General features: G+C 45.5%; 2 protein-coding genes and 1 long non-coding RNA gene across 3 annotated transcripts; all 3 read left to right on the top strand.

Annotated features, from left to right (window-relative positions):
- Positions 1-9: 9 nt before the first annotated feature.
- LOC311119564 (voltage-gated potassium channel regulatory subunit KCNG2-like) lies at positions 10-1,353 on the top strand. The gene has a single exon (XM_084194241.1). It carries the CDS (start codon positions 48-50, stop codon positions 756-758), a length of 711 nt encoding a protein of 236 aa, XP_084050367.1. The 5' UTR covers positions 10-47; the 3' UTR covers positions 759-1,353.
- Positions 1,354-1,405: 52 nt separating this feature from the next.
- On the top strand, positions 1,406-5,387 carry LOC311119563. Its single transcript, XR_014611998.1, has 2 exons — positions 1,406-1,975; positions 2,509-5,387. It is a non-coding gene; the product is annotated as an uncharacterized lncRNA (long non-coding RNA).
- A 13,539-nt stretch (positions 5,388-18,926) lies between these two features.
- LOC311119567 (beta-1,3-galactosyltransferase 1-like) lies at positions 18,927-22,563 on the top strand. Its single transcript, XM_084194243.1, has 2 exons — positions 18,927-19,052; positions 20,260-22,563. The coding sequence occupies exons 1-2, from the start codon at positions 19,021-19,023 to the stop codon at positions 21,536-21,538; spliced, it is 1,311 nt and encodes a 436-aa protein (XP_084050369.1). The 5' UTR covers positions 18,927-19,020; the 3' UTR covers positions 21,539-22,563.
- Positions 22,564-22,963: the final 400 nt, after the last annotated feature.

Here is a 22,963-nt window from a genome sequence, read left to right as displayed (position 1 = left end):
CTCCAGGTAGGGGCTACCTGGACAAGCTAGGTCTGGTCCTGCGTCTGATGCGTGCGTTGCGTATCCTGTACGTGATGCGGCTGGCGCGTCACTCCCTGGGCCTCCAGACCCTGGGCCTGACCATGCAGCGCAGCACCCGAGAGTTCAGCCTCCTCCTGCTCTTCGTCACCGTCGGCATGGCCCTCTTCTCTCCCATGGTGCACCTGGCCGAGAGCGAGCTGGCGCCCAACGCCGCCACCGCGCCCCAGCACAGCTTCAGCAGCATCCCAGCCTCCTATTGGTGGGCCATCATCTCCATGACGACCGTGGGCTACGGGGACATGGTGCCGAGGAGCATCCCGGGTCAGGTGGTGGCGCTGAGCAGCATCCTGAGTGGGATTCTCATCATGGCGTTTCCTGCTACTTCCATCTTCCACATGTTCTCCAGGAGCTACCAGGAGCTGAAGCTGGAGCGCGAGAGGCTGTGGAAGGAGGAGACGGGGGCCGCTCTGGCCGCTGACAACCTGGACAGCAGGAGGAAGAGGGAGGAGGAGAGGGAGGAGGAGAGGAAGGCGGAAGCTGTCGCGGAAGCGGATAGTTACTGGCCCAGAAGCCGGGACTCTGTGGAGTCTCTGTGCCAGTCCCTTGGAGGAGGGAACAGAGGGATGATGGGAGGGATGACAGAGGGGCAGCAGGCTCCTGACTGGGGGGAACAGAGGGATGATGGGAGGGATGACAGAGGGGCAGCAGGCTCCTGGCTGGGGGGAACAGAGGGATGATGGGAGGGATGACAGAGGGGCAGCAGGCTCCTGGCTGGGGGGAACAGAGGGATGATGGGAGGGATGACAGAGGGGCGGCAGGCTCCTGACTGGGGGGAACAGAGGGATGATGGGAGGGATGACAGAGGGGCAGCAGGCTCCTGACTGGGGGGAACAGAGGGATGATGGGAGGGATGACAGAGGGGCAGCAGGCTCCTGGCTGGGGGGAACAGAGGGATGATGGGAGGGATGACAGAGGGGCGGCAGGCTCCTGACTGGGGGGAACAGAGGGATGATGGGAGGGATGACAGAGGGGCAGCAGGCTCCTGACTGGGGGGAACAGAGGGATGATGGGAGGGATGACAGAGGGGCAGCAGGCTCCTGGCTGGGGGGAACAGAGGGATGATGGGAGGGATGACAGAGGGGCAGCAGGCTCCTGACTGGGGGGAACAGAGGGATGATGGGAGGGATGACAGAGGGGCAGCAGGCTCCTGACTGGGGGGAACAGAGGGATGATGGGAGGGATGACAGAGGGGCGGCAGGCTCCTGACTGGGGGGAACAGAGGGATGATGGGAGGGATGACAGAGGGGCAGCAGGCTCCTGACTGGGGGGAACAGAGGGATGATGGGAGGGATGACAGAGGGCAGCAGGCTCCTGATGTCATCACTCCCATCATCCCTCTGTTCCTCCCAGTCAGGAACCTATTATATTCTATTTGTCTGAAATCAAGTAACAAATTTGACAGATCAATGTGATTTGTTTTAATTGAATGAAATCTAAATTCGCATTGCATAGCAGTGGGTGCAATGTAGTGGTGGCAGCCTATCAGAAGAGTTGTAAGCGTGGTGTATTGGGGCCATGGCTTTCAGTTTGTTCTTTTTGTGAGAGTGAATGCCATTCTAGGTAATGTGTTCTGTTTTTTAAAAATGTTTATATGTTTACTGCCATCACTGAATCTTAAATGATATCTGCGTAAGTACTGTGATACTAAAGATCCTGGAAAGGGTTCCATTGATGAGATGGTCACCATTTGGTTCCAATATTGTAACCAGTAACTGTGAAAGCCTTTTGTAAAGAAAGGGTTTGGAGTCAATATATCATGTTATGGAACCAACTTAATATCTTGAGGAGCCATTCACACTCGTATAGGGGTTGAAAATGGAAGATTTGGACACTGATAAACACCTAAATTAGAACGCAGTGGCTGGACAGTAACATGCTATACATGAGGTCAGAGGTCAGTGGCTGTACAGTAACATGCTATACATGAGGTCAGAGCTCAGTGGCTGGACAGTAACATGCTATACATGAGGTCAGAGCTCAGTGGCTGCACAGTAACACGCTATACATGAGGTCAGAGCTCAGTGGCTGGACAGTAACACGCTATACATGAGGTCAGAGGTCAGTGGCTGGACAGTAACATGCTATACATGAGGTCAGAGCTCAGTGGCTGGACAGTAACATGCTATACATGAGGTCAGAGCTCAGTGGCTGGACAGTAACATGCTATACATGACGTCAGAGCTCAGTGGCTGGACAGTAACATGCTATACATGACGTCAGAGCTCAGTGGCTGGACAGTAACACGCTATACATGAGGTCAGAGGTCAGTGGCTGGACAGCAACATGCTATACATGAGGTCAGAGCTCAGTGGCTGGACAGTAACATGCTATACATGAGGTCAGAGGTCAGTGGCTGGACAGTAACATGCTATACATGACGTCAGAGGTCAGTGGCTGTACAGTAACATGCTATACATGAGGTCAGAGCTCAGTGGGCTGGACAGTAACATGCTATACATGACGTCAGAGGTCAGTGGCTGGACAGTAACATGCTATACATGACGTCAGAGGTCAGTGGCTGGACAGCAACATGCTATACATGAGGTCAGAGGTCAGTGGCTGGACAGTAACATGCTATACATGAGGTCAGAGCTCAGTGGCTGGACAGTAACATGCTATACATGACGTCAGAGGTCAGTGGCTGGACAGTAACATGCTATACATGACGTCAGAGGTCAGTGGCTGTACAGTAACATGCTATACATGAGGTCAGAGGTCAGTGGCTGGACAGTAACATGCTATACATGAGGTCAGAGCTCAGTGGGCTGTACAGTAACATGCTATACACGAGGTCAGAGCTCAGTGGCTGTACAGTAACATGCTATACATGAGGTCAGAGCTCAGTGGGCTGTACAGTAACATGCTATACACGAGGTCAGAGCTCAGTGGCTGTACAGTAACATGCTATACATGACGTCAGAGGTCAGTGGCTGGACAGTAACATGCTATACATGACGTCAGAGCTCAGTGGCTGGACAGTAACATGCTATACATGAGGTCAGAGGTCAGTGGCTGGACAGTAACATGCTATACATGAGGTCAGAGCTCAGTGGCTGGACAGTAACATGCTATACATGACGTCAGAGCTCAGTGGCTGGACAGTAACATGCTATACATGACGTCAGAGCTCAGTGGCTGGACAGTAACATGCTATACATGACGTCAGAGCTCAGTGGCTGGACAGTAACACGCTATACATGACGTCAGAGCTCAGTGGCTGGACAGTAACATGCTATACATGACGTCAGAGCTCAGTGGCTGGACAGTAACATGCTATACATGAGGTCAGAGGTCAGCGGCTACACAGTAACACGCTATACATGAGGTCAGAGCTCAGTGGCTGGACAGTAACATGCTATACATGACGTCAGAGCTCAGTGGCTGGACAGTAACACGCTATACATGACGTCAGAGGTCAGTGGCTGTACAGTAACATGCTATACATGATGAGGTCAGAGCTCAGTGGCTGTACAGTAACATGCTATACATGACGTCAGAGCTCAGGGTCTACGCTTCACATATCTGTTTTTGACTGACAGCCGTTCTGAAATTAAGCACCGCGCGACAACAAGCTGCCCCCATCCCTCCCGCTAATTGGGCAACTTTTAAAAAATGTTTTGGGTTGTTGTCTGAATAAGGGAAATGCTGTAAATTACGAGGACTCAATATATTTTTTTCACGATTAGACATCGAGGATTAGAATAAATACCGCTTCGATGTCAATACAAGCGAGACAAACACCCAAGACTCCAAAGGTGCATTTCCATATCATAAAACTCGTGTCATATACAGGGTCAACGTTTATGATCACTGTGTTTCATGTACAGCTACAAGATGACGTGGCGTTATCACCCTGGGTTCGTCCTGAACAGAATGAGCCTGTTTGTTCTATTGTAAAGAACATTTGGCGCGGACCACAGCATCTGTGAATGCACTGTTGACTCCATTCTATGCGCACCGAAAATTACACAATCTGTTTCTCTGAATTGCCTTGTGAAAGCCTAACACTGTAGGATCGTATTTTATTATTTAGCTAGTCATGTTGGCAATAGAACACGCGTTCAAATGATGCCCACCTGACCCAGATTGCGATTTATAATGGATTGCGTAAACAACAACAGTAATTGTGTAAAGGCGGGGCTGTGTTCCAAAGAAAACAACTACAAATTTGCTTGCTCTACTTCCTCAATCGCACAGCTAGGAGAGATTTTTTTAAAAAGCACCTTATAGTTGAAAACGCTTCTTTGACTCATAAAAGTGCATTGAAACTACTGTGTACACTTCGAAGAGGTGTGTGGCCACTTGGAGACACCAGTTAGACCTCTCACTCAAACCCTTGTCATTGTTTTGTTCTATGTTGCATCTACCCCAAGTTTTCCAATAATATTCTTATCATATTACTGAATGTATCCAGAGTATTTTCAGATTTCGTTATCAACAAATGCTGCGAAAAGTACAGTACATGTAAAATTCACATGCAATCAAGTGTAATGTTTGGATTCAGTCTTGTGTTAGGTGAACTGTTGTGTCCTCACTTTTAGTCTAATAATTTTCCCATAATCTCCACTGTTCCCTGTTAATTTCTACCATGGTTATGCATTTCCATATTTCTTCTGTAAGAACCATTTCAATTTATCCCTTTCCATATTAGGAAATGTATTTACTTCAATGTAACCCAATTGAATACATTTGGATAGGTATTTCCAAAGTGAAAAATCAGCTTGGTACAACATGAATAAATGGGTTGTATATATATCACATTTTTATTGCTTTGGTGCAATTTTCACAAGTATGTGGTACATTTTCACAACTCTTAGTACAAAACTCAAAACAGATAATCAAAAAGGCAAATATTTTTCACTAAACTTAATCAGTGTTTCATCTAGAAATACATGTTTCATATAGCAATACATGCTCATATAAAGTAATTGTCTTTCACAATGCAATGCTCACATTACTTTTGATATGGTTCCCTTCTCTTTTGTTAAAATACATTTTACTATTACTTAATCCGACTGCTCTTAATTGATGATCACTTAAACGTTTTTGTAAACCTAGAGATTTTACATGTAAACTGGTTTGTCTACTACAGACTATGAGAACTACATAGTGAAAATGTAACGTAGAAATTTAAAAAGTATGATATTTACTTGAATGTACTACTATGATGAGGATTAATATGATTTCACTTCACAGTAAGTTTAAAACAAATCTGCAATTGACAAGATCAGATATGTACTGTATGTAACAAAATCAAAGATGTACTCTATGTAACAAATAAAATCAAAGTTCTTTGGTCGAGTACACAGATTAGCAGATTTTACAGCAGGGGCAGCTAAATGTTTGTGTTTCTAGCTCATACACTTCAGTAATACAATATCAATACAATACCAATACTCAAATAATCCAGAAAGTCAAAAACAAGAAAGAAATGCATCCCCTATACAGTAAATATGTATCCAAATTGAAGTTTTGGTATTTTTTTTTTAAGGGGGGGGGGGTTACACTGCTTTGCTAAAATTGCATTGGCCAATACAGTACTGTAATACTGTAATATACGCCATTTACGTAGCAGACACTTTAATCCAAAGTGACAACATGCCACACATTTTGGTATGTGACCCCAGTGGGAATTGAACCCACAGACGAGCTAAATACCTTCTATCCCCGCTTCGAGGCTAGCAACACTGAACCATGCATGAGAGCACCAGCTGTTCCGGACGACTGTGTGACCATGCTCTCTGTAGCTGATATGAGTAAGACCTTTAAACAGGTCAACATTCAGACGGATTACCAGGACGTGTACTCAGAGCATGCTCTGACCAGCTGGGAAGTGTCTTCACTGACATTTCCAACCTCCCACTGACCCAGGCTGTAATACCTACATGTTTCAAGCAGACCACCATAGTCTTTGTGCCCAAGAACGCCATGGTAACCTGTCTAAATGACTATTGCCCCGTAGCACTTATATCTGTAGCCATGAAATGCTTTGAAAGGCTGGTCATGGCTCACATCAACACCATCATCACAGACACCCTGGACCCACTTCGATTCGCACACCGCCCCAACAGATCCACAGACGACGCAATCTCTATTGCACTCCACACTGCCCTCTCCCACCTGGACAAGAGGAACACCTAGGTGAGAATGCTGTTCATTTGACTACAGCTCAGCGTTTAACACCATAGTCCCCTCCAAGCTCATCACTAAGCTAAGGACCCTGGGACTGAACACCTCACTCTGCAACTGGATCCTGAGCTTCCTGATGGGTCGCCCCCAAGTGGTGAGGGTAAGCAACAACACATCTGCCATGCTGACCCTCAACACGGAGGCCCCTCAGGGGTGCGTGCTTATTCCCCTCCTGTACTCCCTGTTCACCCATGACTGCGTGGCCCCGCACGACTCCAACACCATCATTAAGTTTGCAGAAGACACAACGGTGGTAGGCCTGATCACTGACGACGATGAGACAGCCTACAGGGAAGAGGTCATAGACCTGGCAGTGGTGCCAGGACAACAACCTCTCCCTCAATGTCAACAAGACAAAGGAGCTGATTGTGGACTACAGGAAAAAGAGGGCAGAGCACGCTCCCATCCACATCGACAGGGCTCCAGTGGAGCAGGTCGAGAACTTCAAGTTCCTCGGTTTCCACATCACTAAGGAATTATCATGGTCCACACACACACCAACACAGTTGTGAAGAAGGCACAACAACGCCTCTTCCCCCTCAGAAGGCGGAAAAGATCGCCATGGGCCCTCAAATCCTCAAAAAGTTCTACAGCTGCACCTCGTACCCCTGCACATCGACTCGGATGGTAACCCGTGTATATAGCCAAGTTATTACCTCGTACCCCTGCACATCGACTCAGATGGTAACCCGTGTATATAGCCAAGTTATTACCTCGTACCCCTGCACATCGACTCGGATGGTAACCCGTGTATATAGCCAAGTTATTACCTCGTACCCCTGCACATCGACTCAGATGGTAACCCGTGTATATAGCCAAGTTATTACCTCGTACCCCTGCACATCGACTCGGATGGTAACCCGTGTATATAGCCAAGTTATTACCTCGTACCCCTGCACATCGACTCAGATGGTAACCCGTGTATATAGCCAAGTTATTACCTCGTACCCCTGCACATCGACTCAGATGGTAACCCGTGTATATAGCCAAGTTATTACCTCGTACCCCTGCACATCGACTCGGATGGTAACCCGTATTTACGTAAATCGTATTTATTCCTCGTTATTTGTCTGTTTTTCTATTATTTCTCTCTCTCTCTGCGTTGTTGGGAACGGCCCGTCAGTAAGTATTTCACTGTTAGTCTACACCTGTTGTTTACAAATGCATGTGACAAATAACATTTTTATTTTAACTCTGATGTTGCTAGTGCCATGAACTGATGAACTGAGCCACGAACAGGACCACTACAATACATAAGTACCAAACAATTACTGTAAAATACAATACACCATTACAGTACAGGTGGAAGATGTATGATTGCCATCCCCATCAGCATTACCACCTCCTTCATGGATGAGGCGTGGCACTGATTTCAATCCAGACCTATGTCAGGCTTGGATTCGCCATGCCAAAAGGTTTTTTCCCCCAGGTGCATGAACAAATGAGGATATTTTGTGTGATTTTGATGAGAACCTATGGCAGAATGCTCAAGGCAGGCTTGATGCAAATGAGTTGCTGCTAAACGTTGTTTCTTTAATTTCTTTAATTTGATTATATTGTGAAAATATGTCTTCAATGATCACACCATGGGATAGAAATTATGTACGTTTTATTTTCGATCCATTTCAATGGGTAGTGGAAGTGTATTGCCTGATGTAAAAACAGTGTAATGTACTGTCATTTAGTGTACTGTAGCACACTACATTAAAAGGGCAATTTTGAAACATGTATCTTAGATTTTTTGCTATTGGATGAACTGGTTGTTAAAATAACTCAATTGAGAAGATATCATTATGTTGTGTTTTGGTGATTAACCCAATGTACTTATTATATTTCACAGTAAACTTATATTTTGGATCAAAAGTTGTGTGGTGAAAGATGTCTACAAACAAAATAAATGCACAATGAAAAGGTTTTGAGCGGGAAGCTGTCTCCGCACCACGTGCTCTCACCACTGGTGTCCCCCAGGGCTCAGTTCTAGGCCCTCTCCTATTCTCGCTATACACCAAGTCACTTGGCTCTGTCATATCCTCACATGGCCTCTCCTATCATTGCTACGCTGACGATACACAACTAATCTTCTCCTTTCCCCCTTCTGATAACCAGGTGGCGAATCGCATCTCTGCATGTCTGGCAAACATATCAGTATGGATGACGGATCACCACCTCAAGCTGAACCTTGGCAAGACGGAGCTGCTCTTCCTCCCGGGGAAGGACTGCCCGTTCCATGATCTCGCCATCACGGTTGACAACTCCGTTGTGTCCTCCTCCCAGAGTGCGAAGAGCCTTGGCGTGACCCTGGACAACACCCTGTCGTTCTCCGCTAACATCAAGGCGGTGACCCGATCCTGTAGGTTCATGCTCTACAACATTCGGAGAGTACGACCCTGCCTTACACAGGAAGCGGCACAGGTCCTAATCCAGGCACTTGTCATCTCCCGTCTGGATTACTGCAACTCGCTGTTGGCTGGGCTCCCTGCCTGTGCCATTAAACCCCTACAACTCATCCAGAATGCCGCAGCCCGTCTGGTGTTCAACCTTCCCAAGTTCTCTCACGTCACCCCGCTCCTCCGCACACTCCACTGGCTTCCAGTTGAAGCTCGCATCTGTTACAAGACCATGGTGCTTGCCTATGGAGCTGTGAGGGGAACGGCACCTCCGTACCTTCAGGCTCTGATCAGTCCCTACACCCAAACGAGGGCATTGCGTTCATCCACCTCTGGCCTGCTGGCTCCCCTTCCTCTGCGGAAGCATAGTTCCCGCTCAGCCCAGTCAAAACTGTTCGCTGCTCTGGCACCCCAATGGTGGAACAAGCTCCCTCACAACGCCAGGACAGCGGAGTCACTCACCACCTTCCGGAGACATTTGAAACCCCACCTCTTTAAGGAATACCTGGGATAGGATAAAGTAATCCTTCTACCCCCCCCCCCCCCAAAAAAAATAAAAAAATAAAAAAAAAATATATATATATATATATATATATATATATATATATATATATATAAAGATTTGTAAAGTGGTTATCCCACTGGCTATAGGGTGAATGCACCAATTTGTAAGTCGCTCTGGATAAGAGCGTCTGCTAAATGACGTAAATGTAAATGTAAATGTAAATGTTTTGTAAGACCGGCTGTGATACAGATGTAGGATCTTAATTTGAGCCAGTTTTCTACACTAGGAAAATAATCCTGCAGCAACAGGAAATGTGAATTATTATGTGGATTATAATTCATGTATATTTTTGTAGGGGTTGATACACTTTTTGTTAGGGCAAATCAAGTCTGACATTTCAAAGTGGAAATTACAAACTTTTTGAAGCCTTTTTAAAACTCAAATACACTTTAAGTTTGCATTTCCTGCAGTGTAGGAAAATTGTCAGCAACAAAATAGTGATCAAAGTAAGATCCTACATCTGTACAAGTGTTACCAGTTTGGAGGTTTGTACTATTCACCACATACTTTTGAAATAGCACCAAAGGAGAAAGAACTACAACTGTAGCTTGTATTTATGTTATTTATTCAGGTTAACTAAAGGGGAAAAGGAAGTTGCAATGTAGGTTTGTTCAGTGCTTGACTTGGGATGAAAGAAGTGGAGGATCTGTCTTTTTCCAAGTCAGTCCATTAGACTATGTTCACCGAAATACACAAATGACATTATGCTATAGAGACCTGTGATAATTCACTGTTAAGGGTTCATACAGATTTTCCATGACTTCTTCATGACTTTTAACCACATTTCATGACTATTATTCAGCCTACATTATTGACACTGGAAGGCTGTTGTGTCTGATCCCGTGTAGGCCTACCATCTCCTGCCGTTGTGCCCTTGATCAAGGCACTTAATCCTCCACAAAGTAGAACTACACTGTTGTCAACATGTGGTCAACCCTCCATCTGGAGAGCTGCTGGGTGTGCAGGCTTTAGATCCAGCCCTGAAACACCCAAGTCTGCTTATCAAGGTCCTGTTGAACAGCTGATGTTTAGGCTACAATGTGGTTAGATCAGGGCTGATGTTTAGACTACAATGTGGTTAGATCAGGGCTGATGTTTAGACTACAATGTGGTTAGATCAGGGCTGATGTTTAGGCTACAATGTGGTTAGATCAGGGCTGATGTTTAGACTACAATGTGGTTAGATCAGGGCTGATGTTTAGGGTACAATGTGGTTAGATCAGGGCTGATGTTTAGGCTACAATGTGGTTAGATCAGGGCTGATGTTTAGACTACAATGTGGTTAGATCAGGGCTGATGTTTAGGCTACAATGTGGTTAGATCAGGGCTGATGTTTAGGCTACAATGTGGTTAGATCAGGGCTGATGTTTAGACTACAATGTGGTTAGATCAGGGCTGATGTTTAGGCTACAATGTGGTTAGATCAGGGCTGATGTTTAGACTACAATGTGGTTAGATCAGGGCTGATGTTTAGGCTACAATGTGGTTAGATCAGGGCTGATGTTTAGGCTACAATGTGGTTAGATCAGGGCTGATGTTTAGGCTACAATGTGGTTAGATCAGGGCTGATGTTTAGGCTACAATGTGGTTAGATCAGGGCTGATGTTTAGGCTACAATGTGGTTAGATCAGGGCTGATGTTTAGGCTACAATGTGGTTAGATCAGGGCTGATGTTTAGGCTACAATGTGGTTAGATCAGGGCTGATGTTTAGACTACAATGTGGTTAGATCAGGGCTGATGTTTAGGCTACAATGTGGTTAGATCAGGGCTGATGTTTAGGCTACAATGTGGTTAGATCAGGGCTGATGTTTAGACTACAATGTGGTTAGATCAGGGCTGATGTTTAGGCTACAATGTGGTTAGATCAGGGCTGATGTTTAGGCTACAATGTGGTTAGACCAGGGTTGATGTTTAGGCTACAATGTGGTTAGATCAGGGCTGATGTTTAGGCTACAGTGTGGTTAGATCAGGGCTGATGTTTAGGCTACAATGTGGTTAGATCAGGGCTGATGTTTAGGCTACAATGGGGTTAGACCAGGGCTGATGTTTAGGCTACAGTGTGGTTAGATCAGGGCTGATGTTTAGGCTACAATGTGGTTAGATCAGGGCTGATGTTTAGACTACAATGTGGTTAGATCAGGGCTGATGTTTAGGCTACAATGTGGTTAGATCAGGGCTGATGTTTAGGCTACAATGTGGTTAGATCAGGGCTAGAATAAAAGCCTGCACACCCAGTAGCTATCCTGGAGGATGGTTGCCACCCTTGATATAAAATAGTGCACCATTAAAACCAAATACTTTTGTCTTTATACAATGATTCCCTGGAATAAATACTGCACTTATTAACAAGGACCAACACAATTCCAGTCAAAATAGAAGATTGTAAGAAATACTGTATCCTACCATGACTATATCCATATCCAGGACTATAACTCAATTTCTGCTATCCGGGATCCTTGGGACGTCCCTAAACCCTAACCCCCTACCCTACCCTACCCTTACCTTAACCATAACCCTTACCTAACCCTAACCAACACCATAACCCTTACCTAACCCTAATGTTAACTCTTACCTTAACTATTTTAAATTTCAAATTCAATGGGATATGGACGTCCCAAGGATCCCGGATAGCAAGGACCATCATGTATCCCAGTGGTTTTTAACTTTGAGGGTACAAAACTCGCGACCCCCCCCCACCCCCATACACGTTGTGCACACACGAACATTCGCACACAATCACTGCGCAAATGGAGCCTGCCATTACAGCCATAAACGTTGATGCATTTTCAAAACTCAAGATCGGCTCCAGAAATAAACTGTGTTTTAAAGCCTGTATTTGGAGCTGAAAGTCATTCATGTTATCAGCCAATATCAACTAGTGATATATCATGCAGTGGCGCAGGCAGAAATTCAATTTTAGGTGGGCCTGCCGAAATTTGGAGGGGGAAAACTCATTCTGATTGGCTGGGCCTGGGTGGGCCTGGCTCCCAAGTGGGCGGGCCTATGCCCTCCCAGGCACACCCATGGCTGCGCCCCTGATATCATGTCACTTCTCTGGAGTCCAGAGCAGGCAACATGATACTGACGACTTGTAGCAGAGGTTACAGGATTGGACAGAAGGCATGTTCTATCTGCACCCACCATCGCTTTAGAGGGCAGCCTGCCAGCAGAGTGCTCATGGTGAGCCGAGTCTGTCTGCACCCACCATCGCTTTAGAGGGCAGCCTGCCAGCAGAGTGCTCATGGTGAGCCGAGTCTGTCTGCACCCACCATCGCTTTAGAGGGCAGCCTGCCAGCAGAGTGCTCATGGTGAGCCGAGTCTGTCTGCACCCACCATCGCTTTAGAGGGCAGCCTGCCAGCAGAGTGCTCATGGTGAGCCGAGTCTGTCTGCACCCACCATCGCTTTAGAGGGCAGCCTGCCAGCAGAGTGCTCATGGTGAGCCGAGTCTGTCTGCACCCACCATCGCTTTAGAGGGCAGCCTGCCAGCAGAGTGCTCATGGTGAGCCGAGTCTGTCTGCACCCACCATCGCTTTAGAGGGCAGCCTGCCAGCAGAGTGCTCATGGTGAGCCGAGTCTGTCTGCACCCACCATCGCTTTAGAGGGCAGCCTGCCAGCAGAGTGCTCATGGTGAGCCGAGTAGCTCTGCTCATATTCACAGATGTCCTGATGAATTCACCACAATATGTTACATCTCCATCCCATAATATTGAAGGTGTGATGTCAAAGCCGCCTGTCTTTAGACATATAGCCAGTAGCCATCCCGACTAGGATGCTAATTATCTATCAAATCGGCAGGGAAATGATACCACTCCGGAAAGGGCACTTTGGAGACTGGAAGAACAGCCCTGTCTGTGCACCTGCCTGATTAATAATGTGTTACTTCCTGCATTTCCCAATCTCTCTCTCTCTCTCTGTGTCTCTCTCTCTCTCTCTCTCTCTCTGTGTCTCTCTCTCTGTCTCTCTGTCTCTCTCTCTCTCTCTCTCTCTCTCTCTCTCTCTCTCTCTCTCTCTCTGTGTCTCTCTCTGTCTGTCTCTCTCTGAACAAAGTAATGGGTAATTACCAGGTAATACAATATACATTTTATGTAGCTAAAATGCACTGTAATATAAAGTGCTACCTATGAGGGTATAGAATGCTTCGTATCCTTTTAAAAACAGGGCTGCATTTGAGTTGTTTCAAGCAATTTCGCAGCACTTTCCAACATGAGCTCTGCTTGTCTTTTGCGCAATGGCCTCGGTATTATGACACTTTCCTGTGGTCTCAGCATGCTAATGAAATGCCTTAGCTCCATTATCACACCTCTCTCTCTTTTTTTTATTTTTTTGTCATTTAGCAGACGCTCTTTTCCAGAGCGACTTACAGGAGCAATTAGGGTTAAGTGCCTTGCTCAAGGGCACATCGACAGATTTTTCACCTAGTCAGCTCGGGGATTAGAACCAGCGACCTTTCGGTTACTGGCACAACGCTCTTAACCACTAAGCTACCTGCCCCCCACCCCCACACACACACACACACACACACACACCTATAAGAGGAAGTATGAGACAAGCGCTGTGTTTGAATACCATACTAACATACTGTACACTATATACTTATTGAGTATATACTACATACTATTAGTTCATTTTAGTAAACGAACAGTTGAGCGTAGTAGCGCTTCGCCTGTCTACCGAAAGTTGATGCTGTTGCTATGCAACCTCTTGTTAGCGTAACACATGACTAGCTAGACATTTAACGATTTCGGGTGTGTTCGTACATTTAATCTGGAGTGCCAGAGTGCGCTCTGGGCATTCGTAAATCCAGAGCGTTGTCAGATTGTCTGTTCGTCAATTCAGAGCGCGTCACTGGACGCTCTGGCGGAGGAGTAGGGTTGATCCTAGCGTTTTGACCTCACAACGGCAGTCAAGCACCCAAGCTAACTGGCTAGCTACTTCCAGACACAAATGAGAGAACACCTCACTCTGACCATTTTACTCACCCTAGCAGAGCTGGTTAGGCTGTTTTCATGTTATCCAGAGCGTTGTTGACTGTAACTGTGCTGCTGGTAACAATTTAATTATGCATTTTTTTGCCTATGTTTACTGACACCGGCCATATTCAACAGGTGTTGAGCGTTCGTAAATGCATCAGTTATTCTGCGCTCTGGCACACTCAGATGAGTGCTCTGAAATCGGAGTAGATAGCCAGAATTAACAATGTCCATTGAGAACGCACGACAACTATACCACTTAGCTAAGAATGACGTGAATAATCAAGTCAATAAACTTTGGGTAGTTAGTTAGATGGCATATAGTTAATATACTGCCTGGCAAGATCGATGTATTAGTAGCCAACTAACCTTGGGTAGCTAGTTAACATACCGGTACATAGTGCTGTAATGCTATGCGGTTCATAAGGATAGCGTAGCTAACAAATTGTTAGCCAACATAACGTGTAACGTCATTTATTTGAAAAGTTATTACTTTATTACATTGCTCTACATTTTTTAAACATTTGTCATAATTAGTTAAAGCAATGAATTTGTATCTACTCTCGTCGGACTTCGGCTGTATATTTTCCCCCATTTTCTTGAAATCTAAAAACGTTCTGAAGCCACGGCCATTTTCTGAACAACTGCATTATGGGCCCTGAAAGCACGGAAATGGTGTCCACTGCTTGTATACTTCGTATTTTGGCGAATTTAGTTTGATATCCGGGAACTTTTGGCATACTAACTATATCCATACTATGACCAATAAGCATACTACATACTCAATTTACATCACAAATAGTATGGTTGGTGCGGTTAGTATGAGTATTCAAAGACAGATAGTGTCTCCCATTACAGTGAAAAATGAGGTGAAATGAAGGTGTGGCCTTCCAGCAGGTAGAGACCAGGGCACCATGGTTACCTGGAATGGTTTACATATCCCCACGACAATAGTGGAGAGCTCTAGAGACAATACCATGGTTACAACACAGTAGAAACTGTAGAGAAGGACAGCTTGGGTACTGGGCTTGTATTTACTGTTTGCTGAACACCTAGTGGACTAGAACAAACAAAACCAACCCCACAAACGACTTCCTGGAAAACATGTTTTTTGTCTCTGACGTCCCACTGGTTAACATGTGAAGCATACACACATCAGACGTTGAACATTCTGAGAAGTGCTGACAGAATGATGATCAATCTGAAAAGAGGATGCCTGTATCATCAAAACAGATCTTTATGAATGTATTTTAGAACATTTATAGATCCTGGTTTAGTAAGTTAACATCACACAGCAGAAACAACTAGTTATCAAAGCCCTTCACGTAGTGATATCGGTTCAGTCTCTGTTCATTTTATAGCACCGCACCCACTCTTATGTGAGTCCCAAATGACACCCTACTCCCTATATAGTGCACTACTTTTGGGCTCGAGTCAAATTATCCTCTATATAGGGAGTATGGTGCCTTGTCCTCTATATAGGGAGTAGAGTAGGGTGCCTTGTCCTCTATATAGGGAGTAGAGTAGGGTGCCTTGTCCTCTATATAGGGAGTAGAGTATGGTGCCTTGTCCTCTATATAGGGAGTAGAGTAGGGTGCCTTGTCCTCTATATAGGGAGTAGAGTAGGGTGCCTTGTCCTCTATATAGGGAGTAGGGTGCCTTGTCCTCTATATAGGGAGTAGAGTAGGGTGCCTTGTCCTCTATATAGGGAGTAGAGTAGGGTGCCTTGTCCTCTATATAGGGAGTAGAGTAGGGTGCCTTGTCCTCTATATGGGGAGTAGAGTAGGGTACCTTGTCCTCTATATAGGGAGTAGAGTAGGGTACCTTGTCCTCTATATAGGGAGTAGAGTAGGGTGCCTTGTCCTCTATATAGGGAGTAGGGTGCCTTGTCCTCTATATAGGGAGTAGAGTATGGTGCCTTGTCCTCTATATAGGGAGTAGAGTAGGGTGCCTTGTCCTCTATATAGGGAGTAGAGTAGGGTGCCTTGTCCTCTATATAGGGAGTAGAGTAGGGTACCTTGTCCTCTATATAGGGAGTAGAGTATGGTACCTTGTCCTCTATATAGGGAGTAGAGTAGGGTGCCTTGTCCTCTATATAGGGAGTAGAGTAGGGTACCTTGTCCTCTATATAGGGAGTAGAGTAGGGTGCCTTGTCCTCTATATAGGGAGTAGAGTAGGGTGCCTTGTCCTCTATATAGGGAGTAGAGTAGGGTGCCTTGTCCTCTATATAGGGAGTAGAGTAGGGTGCCTTGTCCTCTATATAGGGAGTAGAGTAGGGTACCTTGTCCTCTATATAGGGAGTATAGTAGGGTGCCTTGTCCTCTATATAGGGAGTAGGGTGCCTTGTCCTCTATATAGGGAGTAGAGTAGGGTGCCTTGTCCTCTATATAGGGAGTAGAGTAGGGTACCTTGTCCTCTATATAGGGAGTATAGTAGGGTGCCTTGTCCTCTATATAGGGAGTAGGGTACCTTGTCCTCTATATAGGGAGTAGAGTAGGGTGCCTTGTCCTCTATATAGGGAGTAGAGTAGGGTGCCTTGTCCTCTATATAGGGAGTAGAGTAGGGTACCTTGTCCTCTATATAGGGAGTAGAGTAGGGTGCCTTGTCCTCTATATAGGGAGTAGTGTACGGTGCCTTGTCCTCTATATAGGGAGTAGAGTAGGGTACCATGTCCTCTATATAGGGAGTAGAGTAGGGTGCCTTGTCCTCTATATAGGGAGTAGAGTAGGGTGCCTTGTCCTCTATATAGGGAGTAGAGTAGGGTGCCTTGTCCTCTATATAGGGAGTAGAGTAGGGTGCCTTGTCCTCTATATAGGGAGTAGAGTAGGGTGCCTTGTCCTCTATATAGGGAGTAGAGTAGGGTGCCTTGTCCTCTATATAGGGAGTAGAGTAGGGTGCCTTGTCCTCTATATAGGGAGTAGAGTAGGGTGCCTTGTCCTCTATATAGGGAGTAGAGTAGGGTGCCTTGTCCTCTATATAGGGAGTAGAGTAGGGTACCATGTCCTCTATATAGGGAGTAGGGTACCTTGTCCTCTATATAGGGAGTAGAGTAGGGTCCCTTGTCCTCTATATAGGGAGTAGAGTAGGGTGCCTTGTCCACTATATAGGGAGTAGAGTAGGGTACCATGTCCTCTATATAGGGAGTAGAGTAGGGTGCCTTGTCCTCTATATAGGGAGTAGAGTAGGGTGCCTTGTCCTCTATATAGGGAGTAGAGTAGGGTGCCTTGTCCTCTATATAGGGAGTAGAGTAGGGTGCCTTGTCCTCTATATAGGGAGTAGAGTAGGGTGCCTTGTCCTCTATATAGGGAGTAGAGTAGGGTGCCTTGTCCTCTATATAGGGAGTAGAGTAGGGTACCATGTCCTCTATATAGGGAGTAGGGTACCTTGTCCTCTATATAGGGAGTAGAGTAGGGTCCCTTGTCCTCTATATAGGGAGTAGAGTAGGGTGCCTTGTCCACTATATAGGGAGTAGAGTAGGGTACCATGTCCTCTATATAGGGAGTAGAGTAGGGTGCCTTGTCCTCTATATAGGGAGTAGAGTAGGGTGCCTTGTCCTCTATATAGGGAGTAGAGTAGGGTGCCTTGTCCTCTATATAGGGAGTAGAGTAGGGTGCCTTGTCCTCTATATAGGGAGTAGAGTAGGGTGCCTTGTCCTCTATATAGGGAGTAGAGTAGGGTGCCTTGTCCTCTATATAGGGAGTAGAGTAGGGTGCCTTGTCCTCTATATAGGGAGTAGAGTAGGGTGCCTTGTCCTCTATATAGGGAGTAGAGTAGGGTGCCTTGTCCTCTATATAGGGAGTAGAGTAGGGTACCATGTCCTCTATATAGGGAGTAGGGTACCTTGTCCTCTATATAGGGAGTAGAGTAGGGTCCCTTGTCCTCTATATAGGGAGTAGAGTAGGGTGCCTTGTCCACTATATAGGGAGTAGAGTAGGGTACCTTGTCCTCTATATAGGGAGTAGAGTAGGGTACCTTGTCCTCTATATAGGGAGTAGAGTAGGGTGCCTTGTCCTCTATATAGGGAGTAGAGTAGGGTGCCTTGTCCTCTATATAGGGAGTAGAGTAGGGTGCCTTGTCCTCTATATAGGGAGTAGAGTAGGGTACCTTGTCCTCTATATAGGGAGTAGAGTAGGGTGCCTTGTCCTCTATATAGGGAGTAGAGTAGGGTGCCTTGTCCTCTATATAGGGAGTAGAGTAGGGTGCCTTGTCCTCTATATAGGGAGTAGAGTAGGGTGCCTTGTCCTCTATATAGGGAGTAGAGTAGGGTGCCTTGTCCTCTATATAGGGAGTAGAGTAGGGTGCCTTGTCCTCTATATAGGGAGTAGAGTAGGGTACCTTGTCCTCTATATAGGGAGTAGAGTAGGGTGCCTTGTCCTCTATATAGGGAGTAGGGTGCCTTGTCCTCTATATAGGGAGTAGAGTAGGGTGCCTTGTCCTCTATATAGGGAGTAGAGTAGGGTGCCCTGTCCTCTATATAGGGAGAAGGGTGCCTTGTCCTCTGTATAGTGAGTAGGGAGCCAGTTGAGACACACCCTAACTAGTTACACAGTGACTTTACCCCAGGTGGGAAGGATCTCACATATCATTAATCGCAGGAGAGTGAACAAACAGGAAATACTGGTGGAGCAGAAGCAACCTTCGGACATGGCTGCCTTCGACCATTACATGTAGTCATTGTATGATACATCAGGAAGTGACTGAGGTGGGTCTACCTAAACCTGCCTACATGCCTGTGTGAGTATGACACAACAAGAGTTGACTGAGGTGGGTCTACCTAAACCTGCCTACCTGCCTGGCAGCCATCCCCAGCTAGACAGAGCTCCAACATGGTGGAAGATGGCACTAAGAAAGGAGGAAGGTAGGTGTATTTTCATGTTTCATCCCATCTGTTTTTACTATAGTTTGATGTATTCAAATTCAAAGTAATAAAACAGTCATACTGAAGAAATTATATAGATTGTATTGTTCCTCTGTGGAATGCAGGTGTTTGTAGGAGGAGGTTGCTTAGTGCTCAATGCTCAGCTCAGATACAGACAAGGACGCAAGCTGTTCTGCTGTTCGTTTTAACATCAAACTAAGTATCATTCCAGGAAATAAAATGCACCATTGTTGACAATTGAATCCCACTGAGACCAATATCTATTTTACAAGGAAACACTACATTCCAGGCAGCAGTGAATCACATATTATTTTAGCAGAATCAAAAAGTTGAAGAAGAATATTAGGATTGTGAATATTATAATTATTTATGATCGAACAAACATCGCATGCAAACGATTGCAAATTACAATACATCCCTGCTCTAGAAATAAATACAAGATAAATGTTACAATGCCAAACTACTATATATCTACACGGACATGTTCATACCAACATTTTTAAAACAGCCTCGACTTTACTTTGGTTAGGTCCCAAATGGCTCCCTATTCCCTATATAGTGCACTACTTTTGACCAGAGCCCTATGGGAGGAAGGGAAGGTCTCATGTTCCATTCCTCTTCCAAAGAAATGTCAAGTCAAAGGACTGTGTACCTATAGACAAGCACAATAATCAAAGTATGTATGAATGTGTAGATATGTCACTAATATAATGTATATACTGTATGAATATGTAGATATGTCACTAATATAATGTATATACTGTATGAATGTGTAGATATGTCACTAATATAATGTATATACTGTATGAATATGTAGATATGTCACTAATATAATCCTTCTTCATTTCATCTCTGTATGTCTCTCTGATTCACACACACACACACACACACACAAATACACACACAAATACACACACACACACAGTTCTATTATATACTATTTATTCAACTGCGTAACCATGACACTATCCACTTTATAATTGTAAATACAGTCACACATGACATAGCACATTCATAATCTAAACTCTGTATAATATTGTGTACTATATATACTACCTTCTAATGACTTGTTATTTTTGATTTGACTTGATTATTATTGATATGGATTATCGAACTGCTATGTTGAGGCACATAAACATTTCACTGCACCTTTTATACCTTTTGGAAACTCTCTCTCTCCTCCCAGTCAGGAGATGGCGGCAGGCAGGAGATACTGCGGCTGGTCACGCTTTCGCTGCTGTTTCCTCATCCTGCTCCTCACAGCGATGGCCTTCTTCTTCTTCAGCGACCGGTCAACAGAGTGGGCCACTTCACTAGATTGGGCCCCAAGATGGTGGACAGAATACCGTGGTGGTTCAGCCAACAGATCTGGTTCTACCAACACCACTAGTGCAGTAGTTTCTCCAAACTCCACTGCCTTTTCCATAGACGCTCATGAAACTGGATCTGCCAATTCAACAGATCATCAGACTTCACTTATCAACTCTACTCAACAGGCCATCAAACTCAACCCAACACATAATGAAACTGGTGCCATCACGACTGCACTGACCATCACCACTAATCTGATTACAGAGGTCAAGGCAGTTCTTGCCACTGGACTGGCCACTCCTGTTCCATATGTGTCCCCAGGACCGTACCATGTAGAATACCCATCAGAGTACCACTTCATCCTGGATGAGCCGGAGAAATGCCGGGAGCAGAACCCCTTCCTGGTTCTGGTGGTGCCAGTGGCGCCCTATAACAGGGAGGCTCGTGACGCTGTCCGCAGTACTTGGGGCAGTGAGAGGCAGGTACTGGGAAAAGAGGTCCGTCTGTTCTTCCTGCTGGGACTTCCCAGTGGAGAGAGGACAGAGCAGCTCCAGGAGAAGGTGCTGCAGGAGAGCAAAGAGCACCAGGATCTGCTGCAGAGCGACTTCATAGACAGCTACAAAAACCTGACCATCAAGACCATGGTGACGATGGAGTGGCTGAGCTCTCGCTGCCCCAACGCCTCCTACGCCATGAAGATCGACTCAGACATGTTCCTCAACGTGAACACCTTGGTCAACATGCTGCTTCACGCTCCAAAGCAGAACTACCAGACTGGACTAGTGGCCCAATGGGGAGCCGTTCTAAGAGACCATAACTCCAAATGGTACCTTCCAAAGGAGGTGTTTCCTGAGAACATATACCCACCTTATGCTCTGGGCCTGGGCTATGTCTTCACCTTAGACCTCCCCAGGAAGCTGGTGGAGGCGTCCAGGCATGTTAAAGCCATCTACATAGAGGATGTGTATCTGGGACTGTGTATGAGACACCTGGGCATTCGTCCTACTAACCCCCCCAATGGAAACCTCTTCCAGGTTTTCCCTGTGGTTTATGACCGCTGCACCTATTCACGGCTGATAGCCACCACCACACACAGTATCACTCACCAGGTCAAAGCATGGAAAGACTTACACAAACCTGGTCCTCCGTGCTGATCACGTACACTAACAAACTGACTGATGTACCAATCACTTCCTCATTGTTTGTTCATACACTAACTAACTAACAAACAAAAAACGAAGAAGGTGGCGCCTCCAGGGGGATGGGGAAAGGATATATAGCTTGGTGAAGAACATTGACAACCTGAATGGCCAGTTTCTCCGCGTTATTTTTCTCTGAACCCAGGCAGACACCATGCTGCAATTGCCTTCTTAACAAAGACTGAGAGCAGCAGGTATCTGTCTAACATGGACATGGTGACGGACTGGACAGGACTAAGAAATGGATAGTAATCCTGCAGCAACAGGACATGTGAATTATTATGTGGATTATAATTAATGACATTTTTTGTAAGGGGTTGATACATTTTTCTTGAGGGCAAATCAAGTTTGAAATGTTAAAGGGGTAATTACAAACCTTAGAAGCCTTTTTAAACCACTACAACTGGCATTTCCTGCCCTGCAGGAAAAATTCTCTGCGACAACAGAGTGATCAAATAGATAGCAGATCTGCATCAGTTAGTGGTGGAAATAAGTAACAGGGGACTGTGAAGGATAGGATGAAGGGTGTTATTTGGGACCAGGCACTGTCCCCAAAGTCACAAGTCAAATGTCCCCAAAGTCACTTAGCTTTGTATGAGTTGTTCAGTTTATTATGTGGTGGAAGGTTTAATCGACCTATCAGGAAGAGATGATGCTACCTCGCATTCATTTTGCACTTCGCAGGGAATGTGGTTTGGCTGCATTGAAGACAGCTGAGACAGCACACTGGGGCATAACTAGCACTTCCTCCTTTGTTCATTATTATTTTTTTAGCAGATGCTCTCATGCAGAGCGACTTACAGTAAGTGCATACATTTTTTTTTTTTTTCATACTGGCCCCCCCGTGGGAATCGAACCCACAACCCTGGCGTTGCAAGCGCCATGCTCTACCAACTGAGCTACACGGGACTTGTTCTTGCCATAGATGTCATCTGATGACTTTGTAATGCATTTCCACTTTGATTAAACTGTTTAATAATGATGATGATGATGATGATGATGTTACTGAATTTGGATTAGAAGACCATTTACACACACACTTCCAATATTTATCTGCCCAAAGGTCCTGTTGAGCAGCTGATGTTTAGGCTACAATGTGGTTAGATCAGGGCTGATGTTTAGGCTACAATGTGGTTAGACCAGGGCTGATGTTTAGGCTACAATGTGGTTAGATCAGGGCTGATGTTTAGGCTACAATGTGGTTAGATCAGGGCTGATGTTTAGGCTACAATGTGGTTAGATCAGGGCTGATGTTTAGGCTACAATGTGGTTACATCAGGGCTGATGTTTAGACTACAATGTGGTTAGATCAGGGCTGATGTTTAGACTATAATGTGGTTAGATCAGGGCTGATGTTTAGGCTACAATGTGGTTAGACCA

Source organism: Coregonus lavaretus (assembly GCF_964263955.1).
Source record: "Coregonus lavaretus genome assembly, contig: HAP1_SCAFFOLD_861, whole genome shotgun sequence".
Classification (NCBI taxonomy): domain Eukaryota; kingdom Metazoa; phylum Chordata; class Actinopteri; order Salmoniformes; family Salmonidae; genus Coregonus; species Coregonus lavaretus.
Note: the sequence above shows the minus strand (reverse complement) of the source record. Positions and strands in the feature narration are given on the sequence as shown.